General features: G+C 40.4%; 1 protein-coding gene across 1 annotated transcript; it reads left to right on the top strand.

Moving 5' to 3' along the window:
• The first annotated feature begins 1,266 nt into the window (after positions 1-1,266).
• GNG11 (G protein subunit gamma 11) lies at positions 1,267-6,197 on the top strand. The gene is made up of 2 exons (XM_061197782.1): positions 1,267-1,796; positions 5,770-6,197. Exons 1-2 carry the CDS (start codon positions 1,701-1,703, stop codon positions 5,893-5,895), a joined length of 222 nt encoding a protein of 73 aa, XP_061053765.1. The 5' UTR covers positions 1,267-1,700; the 3' UTR covers positions 5,896-6,197.
• The last annotated feature ends 18,098 nt before the right edge of the window (positions 6,198-24,295 follow it).

The following is a 24,295-nucleotide window of genomic DNA, read 5'->3' as shown; positions in this document are numbered from 1 at the left end:
GGAGATCCTGGAATGTGTGGTATTTCAAATACAGAAAATGAAGCTCCTAAATATTTTTCTTTGTGAAAGTGATGTGTCAGATGTAGATACATAAATACAATTAGAAATGAAATTCACCTTAGCTAATTCACCCCTCCCCTACCCCATGACATATCTCACAAACTAGAAAACCAAAATCCAGGAAGAAATAAGTGACTTTTCTAGTGATGGCCAGTGGCAGAGCAGGGACCGCAACCCATGAGTACTGGTCAAGGGGCTCATTGTTCTTTTCATTCTAATATATTCATTGAGGATAAGTGGGTGGAGCCTGTTGAGGAATTATGAACAAACAAAAACCTCTGCTTACAAAACAGGGAATGGCTATGGTGTCTAAGGCCGAGTACCCTGAAATATTCAGTTACTGCCTCTACTCAACTTGAATTTGACTCTATAGGCAGGAGGTAATCTCTGGGGAGAAAGGAATATGTATCTGACTGCTTGGGATACTTTATTTTTTCTTCCTACATGCTTTATTTTTCTTCTAGTCTTTTGAGCATCATTAACGAGGTTTTAGATAGTCAAAGGGAAACCTTGTATTGCATGCAAACGTTTGTCACATCAGACATTGTTCCTGGCTTCACAAAGTAGCAGCTAGATGCATGGTGCTTTCCAGAAAGTGGAGTAACCAATACTGAGCGGATCCACTGCAAACATCCAGGAAGATGCTTGAGCCAGGAATTCAAAACCCTCGGTGTCAAGTGTCACCCAAACCTTGACAGATGGGGAATGGAGAAATACTTTCTGGTAAGAACTTCAAGGTTTCTGCTTTCTGTCTTCTCTAGGATCATCCGCTTATACTTCGAACATTATAAAACATTCCCCTGAAGAAAGAATAAAACTCTGCTGTTGAGATGCCAATTTATTAATGTCAGAAAATGGCCGTGCGAGTTATAAACAATATTCACATCCCGATGCCCTTTTTATTCCAAAATTTGTTAATCCGCTTCAGGCATTTAACAGACTGGGTGTGTATACATCAACAGATGTGATGGGCGTTTCTGAGATTACAGCTCAGTTTCATTTTCCTCTTGGGCCTTTTCTTAAGCGTCCACATTTCCCACAGTAAACATGTATGTAGCTGGAGGAAAGTTACATGCTGTATATTTTTGAAACTCTTGGAGAGGTGAAGGGCCGTTATTTCCTGCCGGGTAGTGTCCTTCTTTTCTTGCTTCACAAACAAAACCCGGATGTGACTTGGGGGGGAGGGGGGGAAATGGAACAAAAAGTAAAACTTTTGTTGTTTCTCCAGGAAAGTGGGCTCGCTCAACTCCAACCCTTTGGCCCCAGCCTAGGCCGGTGCCCCGCGGGCGTGGCAGGGTCGGGAGCCGGGGCGGGCCCGGCCAGCATCCCCGCGGGAGACCGCGCAGCGCAGCGCGCAGCCTCTCTGCGTCCTTGGGCCCCCTCGCAAACTCAACCCTCCCCGGACTCCCGGAGGCAGGCCTCCTGGGGTAGTGGAGACCTGAGAAAAAGAGCAGGGGTTTTAAGATCCTGGGACGCTAGGCAGGGCTGGCGTGAGGGGACGTCGTCGGGGCGCTGGGGGAGGCTGTCACCTCCTGCGCTGGCCGGGTGCGCAGGCAACGCAGTTCGGGACGCGCCCTGGTTTGCGGCACTTCCAGCCGCTCCACTTCCACAGCTGTCTCTGCGCCCAGTCTGGGGCGAAAATGCCGGCCCTTCACATCGAAGATTTGCCAGAAAAGGAAAAGCTGAAGATGGAAGTTGAGCAACTTCGCAAAGAAGTCAAGTTGCAGAGACAACAGGTAAGTTGGATGTCCCAGAATATTTCCTTCTCTGAAATGAACCAAAGTCAGCTTTTCCTAGTTTGTTGCAGTAAAACAGTTTTTGGCTCTTGGCGGGGGGGGGGGGGGGGGGGGGGGAGGGGGGGGCGGTTTGGGGTTTTGTTTTGGGGTTTTTTTTCCCTTTTTTCTTCAGCTTCTTTTGAAGAAGGGCTTTGGTGGTGCTTGGGAACTGCCAGCTGATGTGGGGAAACCACAGGAGGTAAAGGAGAGAGCAAGGATCTCATGAGTAATTTAAAGCCAAATGTTTGAGAATGAGGGGAACAGACAAGAAATTCTGCCTGCTGTTAGTTGGTTTTAAAAACTACTCAAGCTGTAGGGAAAAGGCAGATGGCTACTTAGTTCCTTGATCTTTTTCATAATGGGAAAGAACGGTATTTTTAAGGTTTTAAAAAAAATCACAATGTAAGTCTTGAATTACCTAGTTTTGAGTTTCATCAGGGCTCTCTAGGAAGTGTGTGATGAACAGTCCACTGGGGCTTGGGAGCAAAACATTACAGTATCTATCTTTATTTATTTGTAAATCTCATCCCTTTATAATTTCCACTTTATGTTTTGTAAGTATGTGCAATGAACTAATACCTATACAGTAGTATCTGTATTTATTTATAAACAAATAATTATACTGCGTACAAAAATTCTTTTTCGTGATCATGATTAGAAATTTTAGAGACCACTGAAGTGGATTACAAATTCTGTTAGAATATATGTCCCAGTGTTCAGAAGTCTCCACTGAAATTTGTTGGAGACTTTGTAATTTTTACTTTAAGTTTTTACTGGGAATACAGGCCTTCGTTTCTTCCCTTTTTCCTCAGTCAGGCAACCTGTAGAGTCCAGGAATAGGTTTTTGGATAGATAATTTTTTAAGGGAAAAATAGTCCTTTCTCCCCAGCAAGAAACGTAGTCCTTTCTCCCCAGCAAGAAAAATTTAAACTGATTTTATTTCTCTATGGTCTAATACTAGAAAAAGTTAAGGAAAAAATGGAAAGGAAGTAGGTATGGTTAATACGTTCACTTACCTTCCTGCTCTAGTCATGGTCAATCTGTTCATAAAAAGAGTCTTGTTACTCAGAAGGCACATTTTGAGTGATGTTTGGAAGGTGCAGGCTTTTTTGTGTTTTACTCTTTATACATTTCTTTTCTCAAATTTAATCTGTAACTTCCAAATCCCTAGTCTTCCAGGATTTTGAAGTTCAAAGTCCTTTTTGTACATGTTGAAAGTTTCTGTAGCTTTAAAAATACTGCTGTGTTTAAAGGAAAAACCAAAGTTACAGGACCCAGTGAATAGGATTGTTTCTTGAAACTTTAAGGGATCCATTTTGTGGATGGCAAAGCCCACAGTTTGGCATCTGTTGATCACTTAGATTTTTTTCACGCATTGAACCTCAGAGGTTACAAATTAAACAGAGTTGCATATATTGAAGTAAAGCATTGTCTATGCCAAGTTGAAATATCTTAATATTTGGTATCACTATGCAGAACTTATAGGGAAAAAAAGAAACAAGTGTCTTCCAGTTATCAAGCTTCAGCTTCAAATTAGAAATTGGGCAGGGGCCTGGATGCAGCTGACCGTGTGGAAGTTAAAGGTATCATTCATTAGCAGTTCCTCCCTGCCAGCTCCCTCCACTCCTTAGGACACACCCTGCTGGATTGGCTTTCCAGTTCCAGAAACCCCAAGTGTGTGCCAGAGGGAGAGAAAACTTCAGGGATAACCTTAGAGGGTAGAGGGAGAGGCATCTACGTCCTAATAATAAGATTCCAGCATTTCATTATGAACTTTGAATTATAGAGTGTTAGTGCTAGAAAAACATTATGGCTCTTAGAGATCATTCAACCCACTCACTTTTAAGGATTAAAAAACCTGAATCCCAAGGAAGCTAACCAGCCTTTTATTTTAGACCCCAGAGATAATGATAGAGCAGTTATTAAAACACTAAAACACATGTCTTCTTGATACCCAGTCCACTATTCTGTCAATAAATTGTTCCCTTCTGAGCTGTGTACTCCGCTCAGGCCAAGGATACAAAATTCACAGGCTGAATTCTGGCTCTAGCTAGTTGTTGTTCAAACATATCCTCTTGACTGTGGAAGGAAATGCATCAGAGAAGTCATTATTCACTTCTGGAGGTTACACATCTTTTTGGAAACCTAATGAAGAAGCCTCTCTAAGAACAGATACAATTTGGGGAAACATGAGTCTTATCCACAGATTTCTCTGTGGCCACAGAGCCCAGCTTATGGACGCTTACATCATCACCTCTGAGAATTCACTTAAAATGCCCGCACAATGAATGTCAGCAATGATTGACAGCAAATGTTACCTGAGAGAATGGTACTTGTAAAGATTTGTAAAGATTTTATTTTGCCACATTTTAACTGTATCACCTAGGCCTTCACACTGACGTGCCAAGAATCTTTGAGGTGTGGGAGTAAAACACTACATTTTTGATTTTTAAAAAATTTTAATTGCGGTATAATAGACATGAAACATTATGTTAATTTTTGGCGTATAACATAGTGATTTGATATGTGTATATATTGCGAAATGATATATTTTTGGCTAGTTTAGAATCTCATCTTTTAATAATTTCTAGTTTATATTTTATGATTATACATGATGTATTAACACAGTAGTAACTGCACTTAGTTATAAGTAAATAATTACGTACATTTTGGGATACATATGCAAACATTTTTTAGTGATCAACATTAAAACAGTTTGAAGATTACTAATCTAGATTACAAAATCAATGGGAACATTTGCCTAGTTTTAAGAGGACTCCACTGGAATTTTCTGGAACTTCTATAATTTTTACTTCTAATTTCTTACTAGTAATGCAGGCCTTCATTAAGACAGTAATCCTTTTTTTGTTCTTTCTTGTTTATTCCCCTCCCTTTTTCTAAAATCACTCTTACAAACTGTCTCTTTTGAATGGAGTTTTTGAAGAAACTATTCAATCCTTCCTCCATTCAGAAAAAGTTTAAACTACTTACTTAAACACAAGCCTCAGATAAGCCTACTAAGCCTTGGATAAGTCTTTTCTTATGATCAATTCTGAGCAGAAACATGGGGTGGGGATGGGGGGGAACTTTTGGACAACATTAACCTCTCCGGAGCCAGACTTTCTCCCATGCTTCTATCATTTTATGAAATTGCAGAACCTGGCACATACCCAGGAAGTGAGACTTTTTGCAGGACACACCCCAAAACATTTGGGGAGTATCTACTATTGCATCTGTTCATTAGCATGGAAAATTGAAAGTGAAGTATGTTTCAGTTCCTAAAATATGGTGGACATGTCATAATTGTATTTTAGCAGAGGAAGGAAATCATATGAGGCATAGTGGATAGAAAATGCTGGAGGTAATTTTTTTTTTTTTTAGCAGCTTTATTGGAGTATAATTGCTTTACAATGGTGTGTTAGTTTCTGCTTTATAACAAAGTGAATCAGCTATACATACACATATATCCCCATATCCCCTCCCTTTTGTGTCTCCCTCCCACTCTCCCTATCCCACCCCTCTAGGTGGTCACAAAGCACAGAGCTGATCTCCCTGTGCTATGCGGCTGCTTCCCACTAGCTATCTATTTTACATTTGGTAGTGTATGTGTATGTCCATGCCACTCTCTCACTTCATCCAAGCTTACCCTTCCCCCTCCCCGTGTCCTCAAGTCCATTTGGAGGTAATTTTTTTAATACAGCGACTTTCAAACTTTTTTGACCCTGACCATAGTAAGAAATGTATTTTACATAGACTGTATCATTCATATATATTATATAGCCTCTGTGCTGCACTCTAATATTTTTATTCTATTCTATTTCATTTAAAAACTTCTGGTTGTACCCAATTATATTAATTTCACTAAAGGGTGGTGACAAAGTTTGAACAATCCTGACCTGATTCATTCTTTCTTTCCTTTCTTTTTCTCCTTAAGGTGTCTAAATGTTCTGAAGAAATAAAGAACTATATTGAAGAACGTTCTGGAGAAGATCCTCTGGTGAAAGGAATTCCAGAAGACAAGAATCCCTTTAAAGAAAAAGGCAGCTGCATTATTTCATAAATAACTCTGGGGAGATACTTCCTCCTCAGTGGAAGAAGTAGTTTGTTGTAGTTTTCTGAAATAAAACCGACGTGCCTTTTAAAGAAGGAACAACAAAATTTAAAGGAGACTTTCTTAAGTGCTCACAGAGATATGGTTTTGTCTGAAAGCTATGTGCTTCTCATCTTGCGCACTACACACCCCTTTTAAGAGGACAGAGAGTATCAAATGTATGATTATGGGAATAAGGACATCACTTGTGCATGACTCACCTCTTTCAATATATTGCTTGATGCCTCAAATAAAGTTTTATCTCTGGAAAATGAGTGTTGGTGATTTAAGAAGGCTGTTGTTTTGGGGGTTTTTTTTGTTTTTTGTTTTTGCATTACCTTTTATACTTCTCCCCATAACCTTTTGGGTGTTTGGGACCTGTATCTAAAGATTAGGTGGTTTGATAAATCAGGTCTCAGATCCAGTTCTGACTCCTGGAATGTTTTCATCTAACATTAACTATTAGGGAACTGAGTGAGTAGAATTCCTAAAGTTGATGGAGTCAGATTATTTGAGTCAGGAACCAGGCCAAGCCACGTCTACACTAGCACTTCCCGGTTTATCGTCATACAGATTTTGTTCAGAGTGTTGCTACGATAGTGGCCTGGAGAAAGGGAGTGGGCTGGGGATCAGGAGAAGCCCCGGGGGCCAGCCCTGGTCTGTCCTCCCGCAGGGAGCCGCATCTCCAACGTGATCGCCAGGTCTTGGCGTGGCGACCCTCCAGTTCTGTGGCATTGGGCATTGGCACAGATGCTTAGCTCTGCGCCTATGCCTACCAGCCTCTTCTAGCAGGCCCGGGCCAAGCTCGCCTCCTTTCTTTCTCCAAAGGGACAAATTAACCTTTTGCCACTTTCTAAAATTAGCTTGCCTTGTTTCTCATTGCTTCATTGGAATTCTTCATGTATTCTGGCCACTCATCCTTTGCTGGTGATAGGTGCTATGAATACTTTCTCCCGATTCACAGCTTAACTTTTCACCATGGGATCCTAGCTACAGAGGTTTTAGCCTAAGGATGCAGCACACCAAAGTACATGGCCTGGCCCCAAAGATATATCGGAAAAGCTGCGGACCAAGATTGTAAGAGTTCTGCAGGGTATGTAGGGGTGGAATGTAGGGTCAGGCCACTCAAGATGGCTGCTCTCTTGCTCTCTGTACATCCGCTGCCCGACCAGGGCCTGCTTCACCTACACCCTATGCAGGGGACTGACTGACCTTCCTATGTCCTTGCCCCAGGCCCCAGCTGGTGATCCTTCTTAGCAAAGGGCTGGTGAGGGGCGTGCCCCTCTACTGGTTTCCCTGGTAACTAATGAGCCGGCCTGACGTCAGTTCCCCTATAACTGGTAACCTCTCCCAACACACCCTCCACTGGCCCCTCCCCACCCCCCCTTCCCCGGAGGAGTGAAGACTGCCGTCGTGTCCCGCCTGCAGTCCGCACTATACAGTGAGGTGTCACTCCAGGACCTTGCTTCAGACATGTAAGCTCCCCCATCCTTTAAACCATTGATGTCTCTGTTGCTGGAAAAAAACAAACAAAAAAACCAACAACAAAGTATATGGCCTGCTCAAGTCTTTCATGAAGGCACCAGCAGCACGACCTCAAAGAAAAGGACCTTTCTTCCTTTCTTTGAGCATTTTTCCCCTCTCCCTCTGTTTTTTGGATGCAAATTGCTCCAGGTTAAAGTGAAAGGAAAGACAGGCAAAACCCTGACAGGTTAGCTCCAGCTCAAATGGGTTTAGTTACTAACTTGCCCTGCAATTTTCAGTGTGGCATAGAAGCCCAGGTTTCTCCTCAAAGAGGTCTTTTCTCCTGCTTATATGCATAGGTGTACCTTATTAAACCAGAGAGGTGCCAGTGACCTCTAGTAGCTTCCTAAAGTATATCAGCATCCTCATTCCGAAATTACCTTCCTTCCCCTCTCAGAGAAGGAACAGGATACCCCAGGCCTTTGAAAGAGCAGGTTATAGCAAACCAAGAGCTGGAACTATTTCCTTCAGTTTCCTGCCTTTTTTCCAAGTGTTGACGTCAATTGGGATTACTGGGAGCCCAGGGATAATTTTATCCGAAAGCATGATCAACTCCACGGTGGAGTTTAAAAAAGTAAAGATATATTTTTTCCAACAACCATAGAACAATTAGTATTTGGGATGTATTGCTACTATTAGTTATTTAACATTTAAGGTGGCATGGGATTAGTACCTTGGTGCTTGAAAAGTTTTACTTTAATGAGCTGTTTCATTTCTTTCAAGTCATAAGGTTTTCTTCTGTTGTATAGGGAAGCAAACATCTATTCTGGTTATTGGGAAGGTAGATCAAATCATTTGCTTCCTTCAGGGAGGGCCAAGTCAGCACCTGTATCCCCTAACTTCTTGAGAGTTGTGGATTACAAGGCTTATCCTGAATTTCTATGAGTCACATTCACCTATTCAGTCATGTATGCCTCCAAGTCCTAGCGTTTGCTTTTCATGTACTTTCAACCGTATGACAAATTAGCCCACTTCAGTTTTTTTCCTTAATAAATATCCAATCTCATAGATGTTTCTACTAAATCTGATTATGTTTTTTTTCCTCACTGTTTCATCATAGTAACTCAGCAAACCTATAGAATTTTAATAAAATCCTCTTGATTTTAGTGTTCAGCTGCTAAAAATGTATTCGCTTACATTAGGAAGAAAACAAAAAAATATGGTAACTGTATTTGGATATATTGTAAAAGTAACTTTCAGTAAGTGGGAATTTGTTAAGTAGAATTTAAATCATGGGTTTAATTTCTTCCCACATATCTAGTTCTGTAATCATTCAGTATCTGATTAAATAGTTACTGTGCTTTGTGCTTTGAGACTTAGATTCTATGAACTCATATTATATTAGCAAAATTGGTTTTTCTATTTCTAGGCAGAATTAACAATACAAAGCTTACGCATACTTGGTATTTCAAGAAAATTTATTTTGTATATTGGTTGCAAACTGGTGTCTCATTATTGTCTAAATTTGCACTTCCTTGATTTCCTGTGATTTTTGCAGTCAGATTTTCATGTACCTGTTGACCATCTTCACCTATTTCACTCTCTCAACACCCCACCTCTAGCAACCACCACTCAGTTTCCTGTATCAATGAGTTTGCTTTTCTTTTCTTTTACTTTTTTTTTTTTTTTAGATTCCACATATAAGTGAGATCATATGGTATTTATCTTTGTCTGTCTGACTTATATCACTAAACATAATACCCTCAAGGTCCATCCATGTTGTTACATGGTAAGATTTCTTTCCTTTGTTATGGCTGAATAATAATTTCATTGTATATCTATAACACAATTTCTTCATCCATTCATCCATCAATGGACACTTAGATTGTTTCCATATCTTGCCTGTTGTAAATAATGATGCAATGAACACAGGAATGCATATATTTTTAGAAGCTTATGTTTTCATTTTCTTTGGATAAATACCCAGAAGTGGAATTGCTGGATCATATAGCAATTCTATTTTAAATTTTTGATGAAACTCTGTACTATTTGCACCAATTTACATTCCCACCAACAGTGCACAAGGGTCCCTTTTTCTCCACATCCTCACCAACACTGTTGTTGCTAGTCTTTTTGATAATAGCCATTCTAACAGGTGTGAGGTGATATATCAATGTGGTTTTGATTTGCATTTGCCTGATGATTAGTCATGTTGAGCACATTATATTATACCTATTTGCATCTTCTTTTATTTGTTTAAATAAACTTTGGACGTTTGTACAGGGAACTAATAAAAATTGCTACCTATTAGGGCCAATGTTGGGTATATCAGGTGGGAAAGGATGAGATGGAGATTTCTCATTTTATATTTTTGCATAAAGTTTTGATTTTGGGATCTTGCAAATATATTATCTAGTTTAAAACTAAAAGTTGGGCTTCCCTGGTGGCGCAGTGGTTGGGAATCCACCTGCCAATGCAGGGGACACGGGTTCGAGCCCTGGTCCGGGAGGATCCCACATGCCGCAGAGCAACTAAGCCCATGCACCGCAACTACTGAGCCTGCGCTCTGGAGCCCGCGAGCCACAACTACTGAAGCCCACGCGCCTGGAGCCCCTGCTCTGCAGCAGGAGAAGCCATCGCAATGAGAGGCCCGCGCACCACAACGAAGAGTAGCCCCCGCTCGCAGCAACTAGAGAAAGCCCGTGCGCAGCGACGAAGACCCAATGCAGCAAAAAAGTAAATAAAATAAAATTAATTAATTAAAAAAAAAAAACTAAAAGTAATTTAAAAATAGAGCAAAATTCATATTTCTATGTATAGCCTTTTGAAAGTAAGTATATTTGGGTATTAATATCATATGAATCAGTAATAAGTTTGTATAGTTTACAGGATATGACTAATCATCATACAGTTTGATCTGTTAAGCTTATCCCACCAAGTAAGACAAATATATTGAGTCAGTAATAGTTATACTCTACCCTTATCTCTTCTAATTGAGTCTTAGAAGGATGATGATCAATGAGAAGTGAGCCCCTATTTCTATTAGAACAGTCTAGGAGAGCAGGGACCAGTGAGAAGATATCTTTGATTTAATAGAAAGAGTGGGAGGATCACAGAAGGAAAGTGCTGGGGCCCCTCTCCTGTTAAGGTGAAACCTCATACCGTACTCTGTGCATTAAGCTGTCCTAACCAGGGAAGACCAGGACATCAGCAGCACCTTTTCCAGTCAAGCGAAACTCAGTCTGAAGGGAGGAATCCACAGACCATTAAAAACCATTCACTGACACTGGGAGAATGTAGAGCCTCACTGATGCCATTGCTTCCTTTTCCTTTTGGCTCAGACACACATTAAATGATGACCTCTTTTTCTTTTTTTTTTTTTAATTTTTATTTATTTATTTATTTATTTATTTATTTATTTATGGCTGTGTTGGGTCTTCGTTTCTGTGCGAGGGCTTTCTCTAGTTGCGGCAAGTGGGGGCCACTCTTCATCGCGGTGCGCGGGCCTCTCATTATCGCGGCCTCTCTTGCTGCAGAGCACAGGCTCAAGACGCGCAGGCTCAGTAATTGTGGCTCACGGGCCTAGTTGCTCCGCGGCATGTGGGATCTTCCCAGACCAGGGCTCGAACCCGTGTCCCCTGCATTGGCAGGCAGATTCTCAAGCACTGCGCCACCAGGGAAGCCTAATATTAAAGAGTGCATAATTTCATTGAACGTGAAAATGGACAGGGAGGAATTAAAATAGGTGGATTATAAATTTCAGAAATTGGCTCCAAAGTTATTGTGCAAAAGTTACACTTAAAATGAAGGAAATAGAGCCTTGTAAAATTCTACAGTCATGAAAAATAATCCATATTAACATATATGGAAATGTATGTATGCATTTATTTATTCAACAACAAAAATATTTGGAGCTCCCTCTATGTACTGGGCACTGGTTTAGGCCTAAAGGATGCAGGAGTGAATTAGATAAAACCCTTAAGATCATGGAATTCACAGAAATCATACTTACTCAGATATAGGTGGAAATTACAGAGTATATTATGATTTATAAGGATAAACAGGAAAGTATGTTTTGTATTTTTCAGTGGTGATGCTGATGATGGCATGATGATGATTACATTTAAATGATTATTATTATTATTATTTATTTATTTATTTATTTTTGGCTCCGTTGGATCTTCGTTGCTGCGTGTGGGCTTTCTCTAGTTGCGGCGAGCTGGGACTGCTCTTCATTGCAGTGCGCGGGCTTCTCACTGCAGTGGCTTCTCTTGTTTCAGGGCACGGGCTCTAGACGCGTGGGCTTCAGTAGTTGTGGCACGCGGGCTCGGTAGTTGTGGCTCGCGGGCTCTAGAGTGCAGGCTCAGTAGTTGTGGCGCACGGGCTTAGTTGCTCCGCGGCATGTGGGATCTTCCCGGACCATGGCTTGAACCTGTGTCCCCTGCATTATGATTACGATGATGGTGATAAATGATGATGATGCTGATGATGATAACTTATACATATGAAGTGCTTAATATTTGTTTGACACTGGAGTAAGCTTTTTACATAGATCATGTCTTTTAATTCTCACAAGTACCTTATGTATTGGGTAAATAATTCACTCAAAATCATATAGCTAGTGTAACTAGCAAAACAGAGACTGTGCCTTAAACATTATGCAATCGTACTCTCTTATAGAAGCCAAAACATATTCAGAGTGAAAAAAACTATTAGCTCAAGAATTTTCTGAGGTGGCTTTTGGCATATGTGTAGCCAGCTACTATAGCCTCAGAAATTTTTGCCCTGTGTATGACATAGAGTTTTATAGTCACTTATTTTAATTGTTTTCATTTGTTGGTTGATTGGTTGGTTGGTTGATTTTTTTTGTAATCACAGCCTAGCATAACAATTTTAACTTATCAAATGGGTGAATTTTGCTTTGTAAAAATCATATCACAACTCTGAATTATTATAACAATGATGAATTCTAATTATACAATCAAATAGCTTTGCTCATTTGCTGAATAATATAATGTCTCAGTTTAGTACCAGAATTTATCTGATAGAAGCTACATGAATTATGGTAGAATGCCAAGAAGAGCTAAATCAGACTCTATAAAGACTTTCTTGCAAATACCAAAATTATTAGTGATAGCCCTAGAGAACTGCTTACAGGTACCAAAGAATCTTTTCAAAGAAGTCATCAAATTCAGTCTCTGTAAACTGAGTTTTCTTTAGTAAAGGTAGCCATAGGTTTTAGTTTGTGTCATCTCAACCTTTTCTTACAGCCAGCCTGAGACAGACGAAGTAAATGACCTACGTCACAGAGTTGTTTTGGGAATTAATGGGTCTGATTGTCTAGGTTGTGAGTAGAGCTCCTTAAATTCATAAAAAGTCCTCATGTATTGACAATGATCAGTATTTATCAACAAACACCCTCAAATCCCATTTGGAAATAATTAGATTAAATATAAATATATAAAGAATTATCTATCCTACAGACTTGGCGTAGCTACTCCGACTTTCACAGCTCTGATGGGCACAGTACGGAGAAGGAAGGGGAAGGAGTTGGTCTTGCCTTATTGGGTGTTTTGGAATAGTATTAAAGCCTGGATGTGTCTCAGTCTAAGGGAGACAAAGAAGAAAGGAGAGAAACATTTAAAGCGATATTAAATATTTTGAAAACATCATCTAAAAATTCTGATAAATACTGATATAGTTCACTGATTACTTAAGAACAGTTCAAAGACCATTGTTGCTAAATGTTTCCTTTTTATAACTAACGTCATGTGTTAATGAGGAACATACAGCAAGGATGCACTTGCTCTTTAATTGCCTATGTCCAGACTTGCCTTTTCTTTTATTGTTTTAAGTAATTGTTGAAAGATTGGGTTTTCAACTGATTCTTATTTACATATATTATTTTAATATAAAAACAAATATAAGGTAGAATAAATTAATATTTATTAATATTTGGACTTTTCCATTTGGAGCAGGGAATAATTCAAACATTTAAAAACCATTCATTTTAATTTGATTTGACAAACAGATTAAGGGCCTGTAAACATGATACTCTATGGACAAGTTCTGCCAATATTTTGCCTGCATTCTAGGAATCAGCAGTCGAGACAAATGGTGGTGACAGTTATCAAGTTCAATTAATGAAGCCAATTTTATGTGCAAAGTGTAAGTGGATTAAGTGTCCGAGAAAAGGAGGGGTAATAAGTGAATGATGAGGGTAAACCTAGGACGTTTTCTACCTTTTCTTCTGGGAACATTTCATGGAAAGAGACACAGTAGCATAAGTGAAGGAAAAGAATTTGTGGTATTAAACAAAGAGAGAAATTCCACTTACTGAGTTCAGCTTGGCCGACTAAGAAGACATTTATCAAATTTATATCACAAGAACAGAAGGAACTTATAGTTAATTGGGTACACTGTCATTGATAAAAAGTCTTTAAAAATGCTTTTCAGTTACTGTGGGCAACAAACTACCCCAAATCCAGTGACTTAAAACAATGCATTTATTATTGTTTCTGAGTTCACCAGTCAGTCTATCTGGGCCTGGCTCTGTTGATCTTGGTGGGTGTCACTGATTCATCTGTAGTCAGTTGATGGATCAGCTCCGGGCTGACTAGTCAGTGAGTGTCGGCTAGGGGTTGGCTGTGGCAAAGTTGGTGACTTTCATCCTTTAATAGACTTGCCTGGGCTTGTTGTCATAGTACAGCAGGATTCTAAGAGAGTGGAAGCAAAAACAGTGTCTTAAGGCCTAGGGAAAGAACAAGCACACCATCACTTCCACTGCGTTCAGTTGTGCAAAGCAAGACACAAGACAAACTCAGATTCAAAGGAAAGGACAATAGATGCCCCCTCTTGAATGAGGGAGCTTCAAAGCCACGTGGTAAAGGGCACAGATACAAAGAAGGGCGGAAAGTTGGGGATATTTTACCATCTACCTGCATCATTGAGTGAGGATCTTGGTCTCAATTTTGGACCGTGGAAGCCAACAGGAACAACCTAGGGATACAGGGGAAAAGCAACTCCAATAGAATAAACTAGAAGGTTTTGGTGCTAAAAGCAAAACATGGGCATGTTTAGGGCACAGACTCAGGCAGTAATTTAAAAAGGTGGGAAGGGGAAGATTAGAAATCTGTATCAAAATGAATTTGAGAGTTTCAGTAACTTGACAAACCTTCACAGCTAGTGTGGCAAAGCTGAATTGCACTAAGGAGAAAATGAGCAGCCTCTTGAAAATTAATTTTATTAAATCCGTTTACAGACACACCAATTTCTGGAAAGCGGAAGATTACGGCTTCTGATTATGTCCTTTTCGCATCTTATATTAGAGAGTAGAAAAGACCCCTGCAACTTGATCACCTCTTCAAGCAGAGGGGCTCATTTTCAATAGGGTCAAACCCTGTGAAGTCACAAGCTTTTACTTCTGTTCCCAACACCGGTCAGTCAGTCTGGTGAGGTTAAAAGCCAATGCCGCTAATATTTCAGAAACTGATAATATTGTGCCACTCCTAGTTCACCCTCTGGGGAAGCCTGCGTTTCTTTCTAGTCTCTTCCTAATACTCAGTCTTAGAGGGCTGAGATGAGAGAGATGTCCAGAGTGAATTGGGGTTGGCTCTTTAATTTACTCCTGTTCTCCCAAATTTGCTCTTGTTTTAATTCTTCTGAACATTTCGTCTGAATGTGGACTTTAGAGGGACCCCTACTGACATTTCTTTGGGTGTATGTGTTGGAATTTTTTTTCTTGGTACATTTCTTTTATGAAGGCTGAACTCCTTCTCCTTAATACTGATCAGTATTTCTCTGGCTTCTGATGTCTTTTACTGTGCCAAATGTTTCTCACATAACTTCCCATACTTTGCTATAAAAGGGTGCAGGTTATCTAGAAGGGAAGGAGTTTGCAAATGCTTTTTGAATAATGAGTAGCACAGTCACACATTTGAGAACACAAAAATCACGAGCTTAAACTATCCCCCGGAATCTAATATTTGTGTTATTATCATGCATTTGTACAAACTAAAAAATGGGTAAGTTTATGAATTTGTCGTATATTGGAATGGATATAAGGCACTATCATAAATGTATTTTCCTGAGGTCACAAATCATAATACTACACTAGATCAGGGGTCGTCAAACTTTTTCTGTAAAGGGCCAGGTGGTAAATATTTTAACCTTTGCATGCAGTACTATCTCTGTGGCAACTACTCCAATGTGAAAGCAGCTACAGACAATACAGAAACGAACAGGTGTGGCTCTGTTCCAATCAAACCATTTTTATAAAAATAAGCAGCAGGGCTTCCCTGGTGGCACAGTGGTTGAGAATCTGCCTGCCAGTGCAGGGGACACGGGTTCGAGCCCTGGTCTGGGAAGATCCCACATGCCGCGGAGCAACTGGGCCCGTGAGCCACAACTACTGAGCCTGCGCGTCTGGAGCCTGTGCTCCGCAACAAGAGAGGCCGCGATAGTGAGAGGCCCGCGCACCGCGATGAAGAGTGGCCCCCGCTTGCCACAACTAGAGAAAGCCCTTGCACAGAAACGAAGACCCAACACAGCCAAAAATAAATAAATAAATAAATAAATTTATTAAAAAAAAAAAAAAAAGCAGCAGGCTGTATTTGGCCCACAGGGCCCTGCTCTGAATCACTGTCTTTCAAACTGCATGTTAAGGCCCATTAGTGGTCAATTTAGTGGAAAGTTACCAATATTGTTAATCAAATAAATTCAAATAAACTAGAATATCAGCATACATTCCGTATAGTAAAAGGGTATTTGTCTTATGAAACATGTATATGTTGAAATCAACACGTAAAATTCATTTCTTTTTGTAGGTTCCAGTCAACAAAAATTTGAAGGTTGCTGGTCTAGAGTGTTAGAACTGGAAGTCCAGCTTTTGATAGTATAAAGAATTTAACCTCATCCAAAGAGAGGTCTGGCCTTTCCCTACCTACCTCTGGGGGTGATCTCTAAGCCCTCTGAATGTCCTGCCTGATAAGAGTGTCTGTTTACCTGGGGACTTTGGGCCATGTCAGACAGTCTAACAGTGTGACTTATGGGGAATCTTTGAGTCATGTGGTATCAGCTTGATCTCTGGAGAGGCTGTAGACAGGCCAGCCATGGGGGCAGCTGACCATGGAGCCCCAACAAAGATTCTGCATATGAAGGCTTTGGTGAGTTTCCCTGCTTGGCAGTACCCCATGCATGTCACACATTGTTTCTGAGAGAGCAGTGTTGGCCGTGATTCCACTGGGAGAAGACAATTGGAAATCTGGAACCTTCCTAGACTCTGCCCCATGCATCACTTCCCTTGGCTGATTTTACTCTGTCTCTTTAGCTGTAATGAAGTGTAACTGTGAGTGTAACAGCTTTCAGTGAGTTCTGTGAGTTCTTCTAGCAAATTACTGACTCTAAGGCTGGTCTTGGGGACTCCTGAACTTGTAATTAGCATCAGAAGTGAGGGAGGTTTTGTGGACTGTGTCTTTCTAATTTCTCAGATGGGGAAACCATGGGCTAATGACATTTATAAAGGCTGTGCAGCTAAGTAGTAGCAAGGCCACAGTGAGAGTATCCGCTCTGTTAGTCTCCTTATTCAGAGGCTTCTTCCTATTCCTGTGTCATTCCTGCTAACAAATGCTAACATTTGTTGAGTTTTTCTGACATTATGCTAAGGGCTTGATACACATTAAGTCATTTTATCCTCACAAGGACCCTATAATGTTTGTACTAGGATTAGCCCCATTTTACGGTGACAAAACTATGGCTTGGAGAGCTTAGGTACATTTCCCAGGTCATACACGTTTTAAATGGCAAAACCAGCACTCAAAGCCAGAGACTCTGATTCCACCTGAATCTCATTTTCTCATGGCTCAGTATTGTTTCCTTGGATGTTGTACATTCTGTTCTCTAGAGATGCTGATTTTATTTCACAAGAAACCACCTGGTTACCTGGTAGATATGTACATAACAAAGAACTGAATCATATACATCTTCAGTATTTAGTACATGGCACAGTTAACCCTTAATAAACAGAGGTTGATAATGAATGAGGATAAAAGATGTAGGGTCTTGGGTTAGAATCCCATATATCTTCTTGGTTTCCCACATTGTTGTTGGCATATTGGTTTTCTTCCTCTCCATCTTTTCCTCCTCTTCCTCCTCTCCCTTCTCCTCTTGCCTGTCTCTCTCTCTCTCATAACTTGCAATATACATAATATGTGTGCATGAGTTTTAGGAGTCAGTCAACCTTCTAAAATTTAATTTAAAATGCTTGTATATGCTTCCTCCACCTCCTCCCCACTTTGGTAAGACAATCTACTATTTTCATCTCAAAAGTGTCAATAAGCCAAAAACAGTTAGGATTCTTTACCTTGAGAGGGAGGTTGCTTATATAATCCATATGAAGGGACTGCCTTCAGTTTAGACCCTGCTACTGTTTCACTGCATTGGAGGCTTGGAACCGAGTCCCATGTGCCCTCTGCTGAGCCCTGCCTACCTTCCATTCTGCGGCAATCAAGCTGACCCATCTTCTCAATGGTTTCCTTCCCGTGGCTTTCCCCATTATCACAGTCAGTCAGAGACGGCTCCTCCTTCCACCAATTTTCCTTCATGGGCTGAGGGCTCCCCACTGCCATTTCCTGACCACCACCTGACTGCCTTCACTCACTCACATTCGAAGTTCAAGCTGCTCCCTTTTGCCATCCTCTCTCCCTGCATGCAGTCACCTGCTAGCCTTGCTTCTTCCTTGATGACATCAGAGACCTTGCCTCCACCCTTCCCCCTAGTCTCCTGCCAACCTAAGATGATGAGGTGACCTTTGACACTCCCACCTTAGAATTTCTCAATCTCCTTAACCCCAGTGATTACAATACTAGTTTTGCCCATGATACCCTTCCATTATACTGGCCTACTTTGTGCCATGCCATTTAAGGTATTAAAATACTAGTATTTTTGTTGGTATGTTACCAATTTGGGGTATTAATAATTTCTATCCTGAGCTATGCCCAGAAAGTATTAAAAATATGAACAAAATAACACTGTACTTTTTAATGCAAAATCAATCCATGGTGTTAAAAGTCAAGATTGTTGTTGCTGTTAGGGGCACGGCATGACTGAAAGGGGGAACAGGAAGAAGGCTTCTGGAATGCTGGGTATAGGTTGAGGTCCCTAATTACACAATTGTTTTCACTTTGTGAAAATTTTTTGTTCTGTATACTCTTTTTTTTTAAATTTTATTTATTTATTTATCATTTTATGGCTGTGTTGGGTCTTCGTTTCTGTGCGAGGGCTTTCTCTAATTGCGGCAAGCGGGGGCCACTCCTCATCGCGGTGCGCGGGCCTCTCTTGTTGCGGAGCACAGGCTCCAGAGGCGCAGGCTCAGTAGTTGTGGCTCACGGGCCCAGCCACTCCGCGGCATGTGGGATTCTCCCAGACCAGGGCTCGAACCCGTGTCCCCTGCATTGGCAGGCAGATTCTCAACCACTGCGCCACCAGGGAAGCCCCTGTGCTGTATACTCTTATGATATGTACTCTTTTTGCCATCACATAGCAAATATGTGATACCTTTTAAGCTATCTAAAAGGTATTGTTTTTGTCTTCATTCTAATTTCTCAGGTTACTAGTGAGTTGAAAATCTGATGTTTTAGTCATTTATGGTTCCCCAAAGACAGTTTGTCCCATGCTTCCTGAGGTCCATGAGAGGATCTTAAAAACATGCGGGGAGAGACGCTAAGAAGGAAGAGTGTGGCAGGGGGATTGTAGGAGTTGAAGAGAGCAATGAAGGGTGGGAGGTCATTACCTTGTCTACCTCCCAGATTGTCTCTCAGGCTGATTACTGATGCACTTCACTCTCCTCCTCTCCTTATTCTAAGCCTGCTGCATTGTCAGGGGCCTGACCTCTGGCGCTCTTAGATGATTTATATAAACCAGGACTTTATTCCTCAATCACTTAAGCCACAAGGTCAAAGAGACTTCAGGCCTGAACCCTGACCCTCTTTCAGGGGGAGCAGCACCTGGGGCAGAATGTACAATATAATGACAACCACATGCTGCTTTGCGAAAAATTACCAACTTAAATATCAAAATTCCAGTATTGTTCTTTTGCCTTGGTATTGCAGTCATTACTTTGTTTCCTTCATCTTTTCTTTCACTTTATCTCTGCCAGCACTGGCTTATCTTAAAATTCTTTCCCCTTCAGTCCCAAACTTGTGAATTTTCCAGGCCTTCATCTTTCTCTGTCTCCCTTATAGAAATCCTGCTGTTCATCCACCTTCTCCTTTACAGTCCCTCTACTTTTCCCAATTTTTTTCCCCACATTTTGAGCTTCTTTGCCTCTATCCAGCCGGGCCCAGGTAGTCACCCATTTTAAGCATCATACTTGTATTACTCTGACATCAGATAATTTCATACTGTCCTTTAAGAGTTTGACAAAAATCACTCAGCTCTCCTGTTGTAGGCCCCGTGGGAAGTCGATCCCCACGTATGTGAATTCCCGAGGCTTACTTTCTCAAGTCACCTCTGGTTCTGCGTTCTACCCAATTATCCCTCCAGCTCCCTTACATTCCACTTCAGGCCAGTATTCTCTTCTCTGAGTCTTTTCTTCATTTCCCCAAAACTGTTCTCCCAGGGCATTTCTGTATGTAGCAAATATTATCCATGACTTGAGTGAAGAGGAGTTTATAAGATAAAAGAAGAAACGATCTCAAGTGAAGTATCAGGTATCTCTGGTACTGTCTTTCCACCATATTTCTCTCCAAGCCTTGCTATCCAGTTTCCGGGATGATGACGAGGTGTGGAGAAACCCTGACTAATTTTGGCAAAGCCCTTTGCTGCAGTGGGGTTCTTTTACTTCTCGCTTGGATTCTCCACTACATCGGTTGCCAACTCTCTGTCTTTTCTTCAAGAGTCCAGCCTTATTTCAACCGGCCATCTTGCTGGCAAATGTCCTACCATTTTATTCAGTAGGAGGGTTTGAGAACAGCAGATGTACACTCCCCTACTTTTTCTCCTTTCTACATGAGAATGTGTCAAATTCATCTTTCTTGATCCCTCTCTTTTCTGATGGAGAAGCAAATATTTTCCTTTTTTTGCTAAGCCTATCTTCTTGAGCTCTGTTATCCCTGGATCTCCTAGGACCTAAGTCTATAAATTATGCTGTATCTTAGATTTTTCTTTCTCTCCCCTGATTGGTTTCTTCTTTTCTGCCTAAAAGTGTGACTTGGATTCTCTACCCAAATTGATAGTAAGAACAATCATAATAGTAAAACTTTACTAAAAGGAGAAACTTTCCCTTGTTCCTGCTCCCTGTCAGAGCAATACTCTCCATGCTTTTATTCAATTTCCCACTTTTTAGAGCATTGCCTGTATCATTTGCCTGACTCCATTCCTTACTAATTACTCATTCTTTGAGTAATCTTTGAAATCTTGCAATCTCACTTCCATTCTCACTAACCACTTTCTCCACATTACTTTCTTTTTTTTTTTTTGAAATATGTTTCTGTTTTATGAAAATAAGTGCAACTTGTGAAAAGTGAAAGAAACCATACTTTGATAAGCCCAAAGTCTTCTCTTCTATACGCATACTTGTTCTAAAAATTCAAGATGAAACAACTTCCCTGTGTTGAATCAAAACTGCCAGGCATTAAACCTCCTCTAGGAACTAGACAAATCTTATGCTTTCTCAATTCAAATCAGAAGAAAGGTATAAACTCAGCTCCTATCCTGCAGGTTCACCTGTGACTTTTACTCTAGGTAGACCATAATGAATCACATGTTTAATTGGATACCTGAAATGTTGCATAGAAGGTCATTCCTATCCAATTCACTTTTTTTTTTTAATAGGTCCTTGTTGGTTATCTTTTTTTTTTTTTAAACATCTTTATTGGAGTATAATTGCTTTACAATGGTGTGTTAGTTTCTGCTTTATAACAAAGTGAATCAGCTATACATATACATATATCCCCATATCTCCTCCCTCTTGCGTCTCCCTCCCACCCTCTCTATGCCACCCCTCTAGGTGGTCACAAAGCACTGAGCTGATCTTCCTGTGCTATGCGGCTGCTTCCCACTAGCTATCTATTTTACATTTGGTAGTATATATTAGTCCATGCCACTCTCTCACTTCGTCCCAGCTTACCCTCCCCCCTCCCTGTGTCCTCTATGTCTACGTCTTTATTCCTGTCCTGCCTCTAGGTTCTTCATAACCATTGTTTTGTTTTGTTTTTTTTTTTTTTAGATTCCATATATATGTGTTAGCATACGGTATTTCTTTTTCTCTTTCTGACTTACTTCACTCTGTATGACAGACTCTAGGTCCATCCACCTCACTACAAATAACTCAATTTCATTTCTTTTTATGGCTGAGTAATATTCCATTGTATATATGTGCCACATCTTCTTAATTCATTCATCTGTCGATGGACACTTAGGTTGCTTCCATGTCCTGGCTATTGTAAATAGAGCTGCAATGAACATTGTGGTACATGACTCTTTTTGAATTATGGTTTTCTCAGGGTATATGCCCAGTAGTGGGATTGCTGGGTCATATGGTAGTTCTGTTTTTAGTTTTTTAAGGAACCTCCATACTGTTCTCCATAGTGGCTGTATCAATTTACATTCCCACCAACAGTGCAAGAGGATTCCCTTTTCTCCACACCCTCTCCAACACTATTGTTTGTAGATTTTTTGATGATGGCCATTCTAACTGGTGTGAGGTGATACCTCATTGTAGTTTTGATTTGCATTTCTCTAATGATTAGTGATGTTGAGCATTCTTTCATGTGTGTGTTGGCTATCTGTATATCTTCTTTGGAGAAATATCTATTTAGGTCTTCTGCCCATTTTTGGATTGCGTTGTTTGTTTTTTTGATATTGAGCTGCATGAGCTGCTTGTATCTCCGCATGACTTTCCAGCTGCCAAATCCAGGGCATTTAAATTCTCATCCCTCATGACCTTCTCTATCATTGGAATCTGCTTTACACTCAAAGTCCTTTCCTCCTTTGATCTTGAAATCTCACCCATCATGCTCTTCCAGCTGCCTTTGCCTCTTGGAGTTTTTCCAGCTTCTTTATTAGCAACTCTTTCCAGGCTCTTATACACAGACATGCCATGACCCCTGCCTTTCCCACTTCTCTCTCTACGCCTCTTCATGAAGAATCTCACTAGTGATCCAATAATACACTTCCTTTTTCAAAAACCCTCAATGGCCCTATACTATCTGCTGATAGAAGTAGAAACTACTCAGCTTGGCTTCAAAGTTCCACACCACACATTTTGAATCCACCATGTTACGTTTTCCTCCCATTGTTTTTCTGTATATACCTATCCAGGGGACCGCTGGCTGATAGCTAAGTAAGCCTTAAGCTTTTCTATCTCCCAGTCATACATATGCCATTTACTCTGTCTGAAACCCTGTATTCCCTCCCTATCTCCCCGCGTCCAGGTAGCCCCAAGGCTAGAATGCAGGCTGAGCGAGGGTTCAGCCTGGGTTATTAAAATAAGAAACTTGCTTAGCAGCTAGCCTTTCTTAATATATTATTCTTAAAGAACAAGTTAGCTTTTTCTGTCTCTAATCTCTTAAACAACTCTCCACTTTCAGAAGAGAAAAAATGTAAATTCTGTTCTATTTTTGGAAGATATTAGAAAGCAAGTCTATTCCCTTTATGGATTAAGAATTTGAATAGAAAAAAATAGCATTTTTTAAGTAAGAAAGGTAAAATAACATTAGAATGATGTTCCTCTTGTTTTTGTTTCATTTTGTTTTCTAACTATTTAAATTGCACATTTTGCTGTGTGCCAGAGCATTGAACTCTGTATTACAGGGGAGGCCGTCGGTGGTATACAGTTCATGACTATGTCAGTGACAGCATGATCATACTGTTGACTGGTTTGGCTTAGACAGTAGGAAACATCTGGTAGTTTCCTGATATTTATCAAGACAGAACTGTGTTTCCTTTAAAAACAGCTTCACATGAACAATGTACTACATAATAGCAGAGGAATTTTATAGCACAAGTATAGAAAACAAGAATGCAACTATTAAATATAGAACTTAGTTTCAACAATGCTAACCAAAAAGTTAACTATACTCAAGAAATACATCAATTTTTATATTCTTAGTAACATATCTTTACTAAAATGATGGACCTTCTGATTTTCTTTCCTATAGCTAACTTCTACCTCCAGTTAAATTGAGACATTGAAGCAAATGAAGAGGACTGTGCTGTCCCAACCATACCCTGCCTTCTTCCCAGGGCCCCTGACCAATATTTACATGATAGGGGCTGGCACTATAGAAGGTGTTTTGTCATGGTGATGCCACCAGCCCTTCCTCATCTGCAGAGACCTCTCTCTACACAGAGATGCTGCTCTCCTCCCTCTCTGCCATCCTCTCTTGCTTCATCCCACTAAAAAGAGTACCTTTTGAAAGCTTTTTGGTCCAGAATAGTATTCTTTCTACTGAAAAGAATATCAGACAACCAATCTTGGATAATGGTGCAGATTTTGGTTGTATATATATTTTTTAAATGTAAAGTTCAAATGTGTTACAAGCCAATCCCAGATGAATTTGGGAGGAAGAAACAGACTTGAAATCTGAAAACAGTTTAGAAAAATGAGTGAGGTCTGGTATTTCTGCTTGAATTCTGCAGGTTTCAAAACCTGGGTTCCAAAGTCCAAATCTTCAGCTAAGGAATCTTAAAGTGGATGACTTTGCCTAACATGTCTACTTTCATATAAAACTGTGATGAATATCTAAATGCTGTCTTGCTTCTGATCTGTATATCAGAAGATTAGACTAAATAACTAACAGTTATGGTTCCAGAGTTAGCAAATATATCAACCCTCTATGCTTGACCCAAAGTAGACATTGCTAATCAATCACAGGGCACTCTTCCGCTGAGCTACAACAGGTTTCAT

Source organism: Eubalaena glacialis, chromosome 8 (assembly GCF_028564815.1).
Source record: "Eubalaena glacialis isolate mEubGla1 chromosome 8, mEubGla1.1.hap2.+ XY, whole genome shotgun sequence".
NCBI classification, from domain to species: Eukaryota; Metazoa; Chordata; class Mammalia; order Artiodactyla; family Balaenidae; genus Eubalaena; species Eubalaena glacialis.
This window is presented reverse-complemented; position numbering and strand designations above follow the sequence as displayed.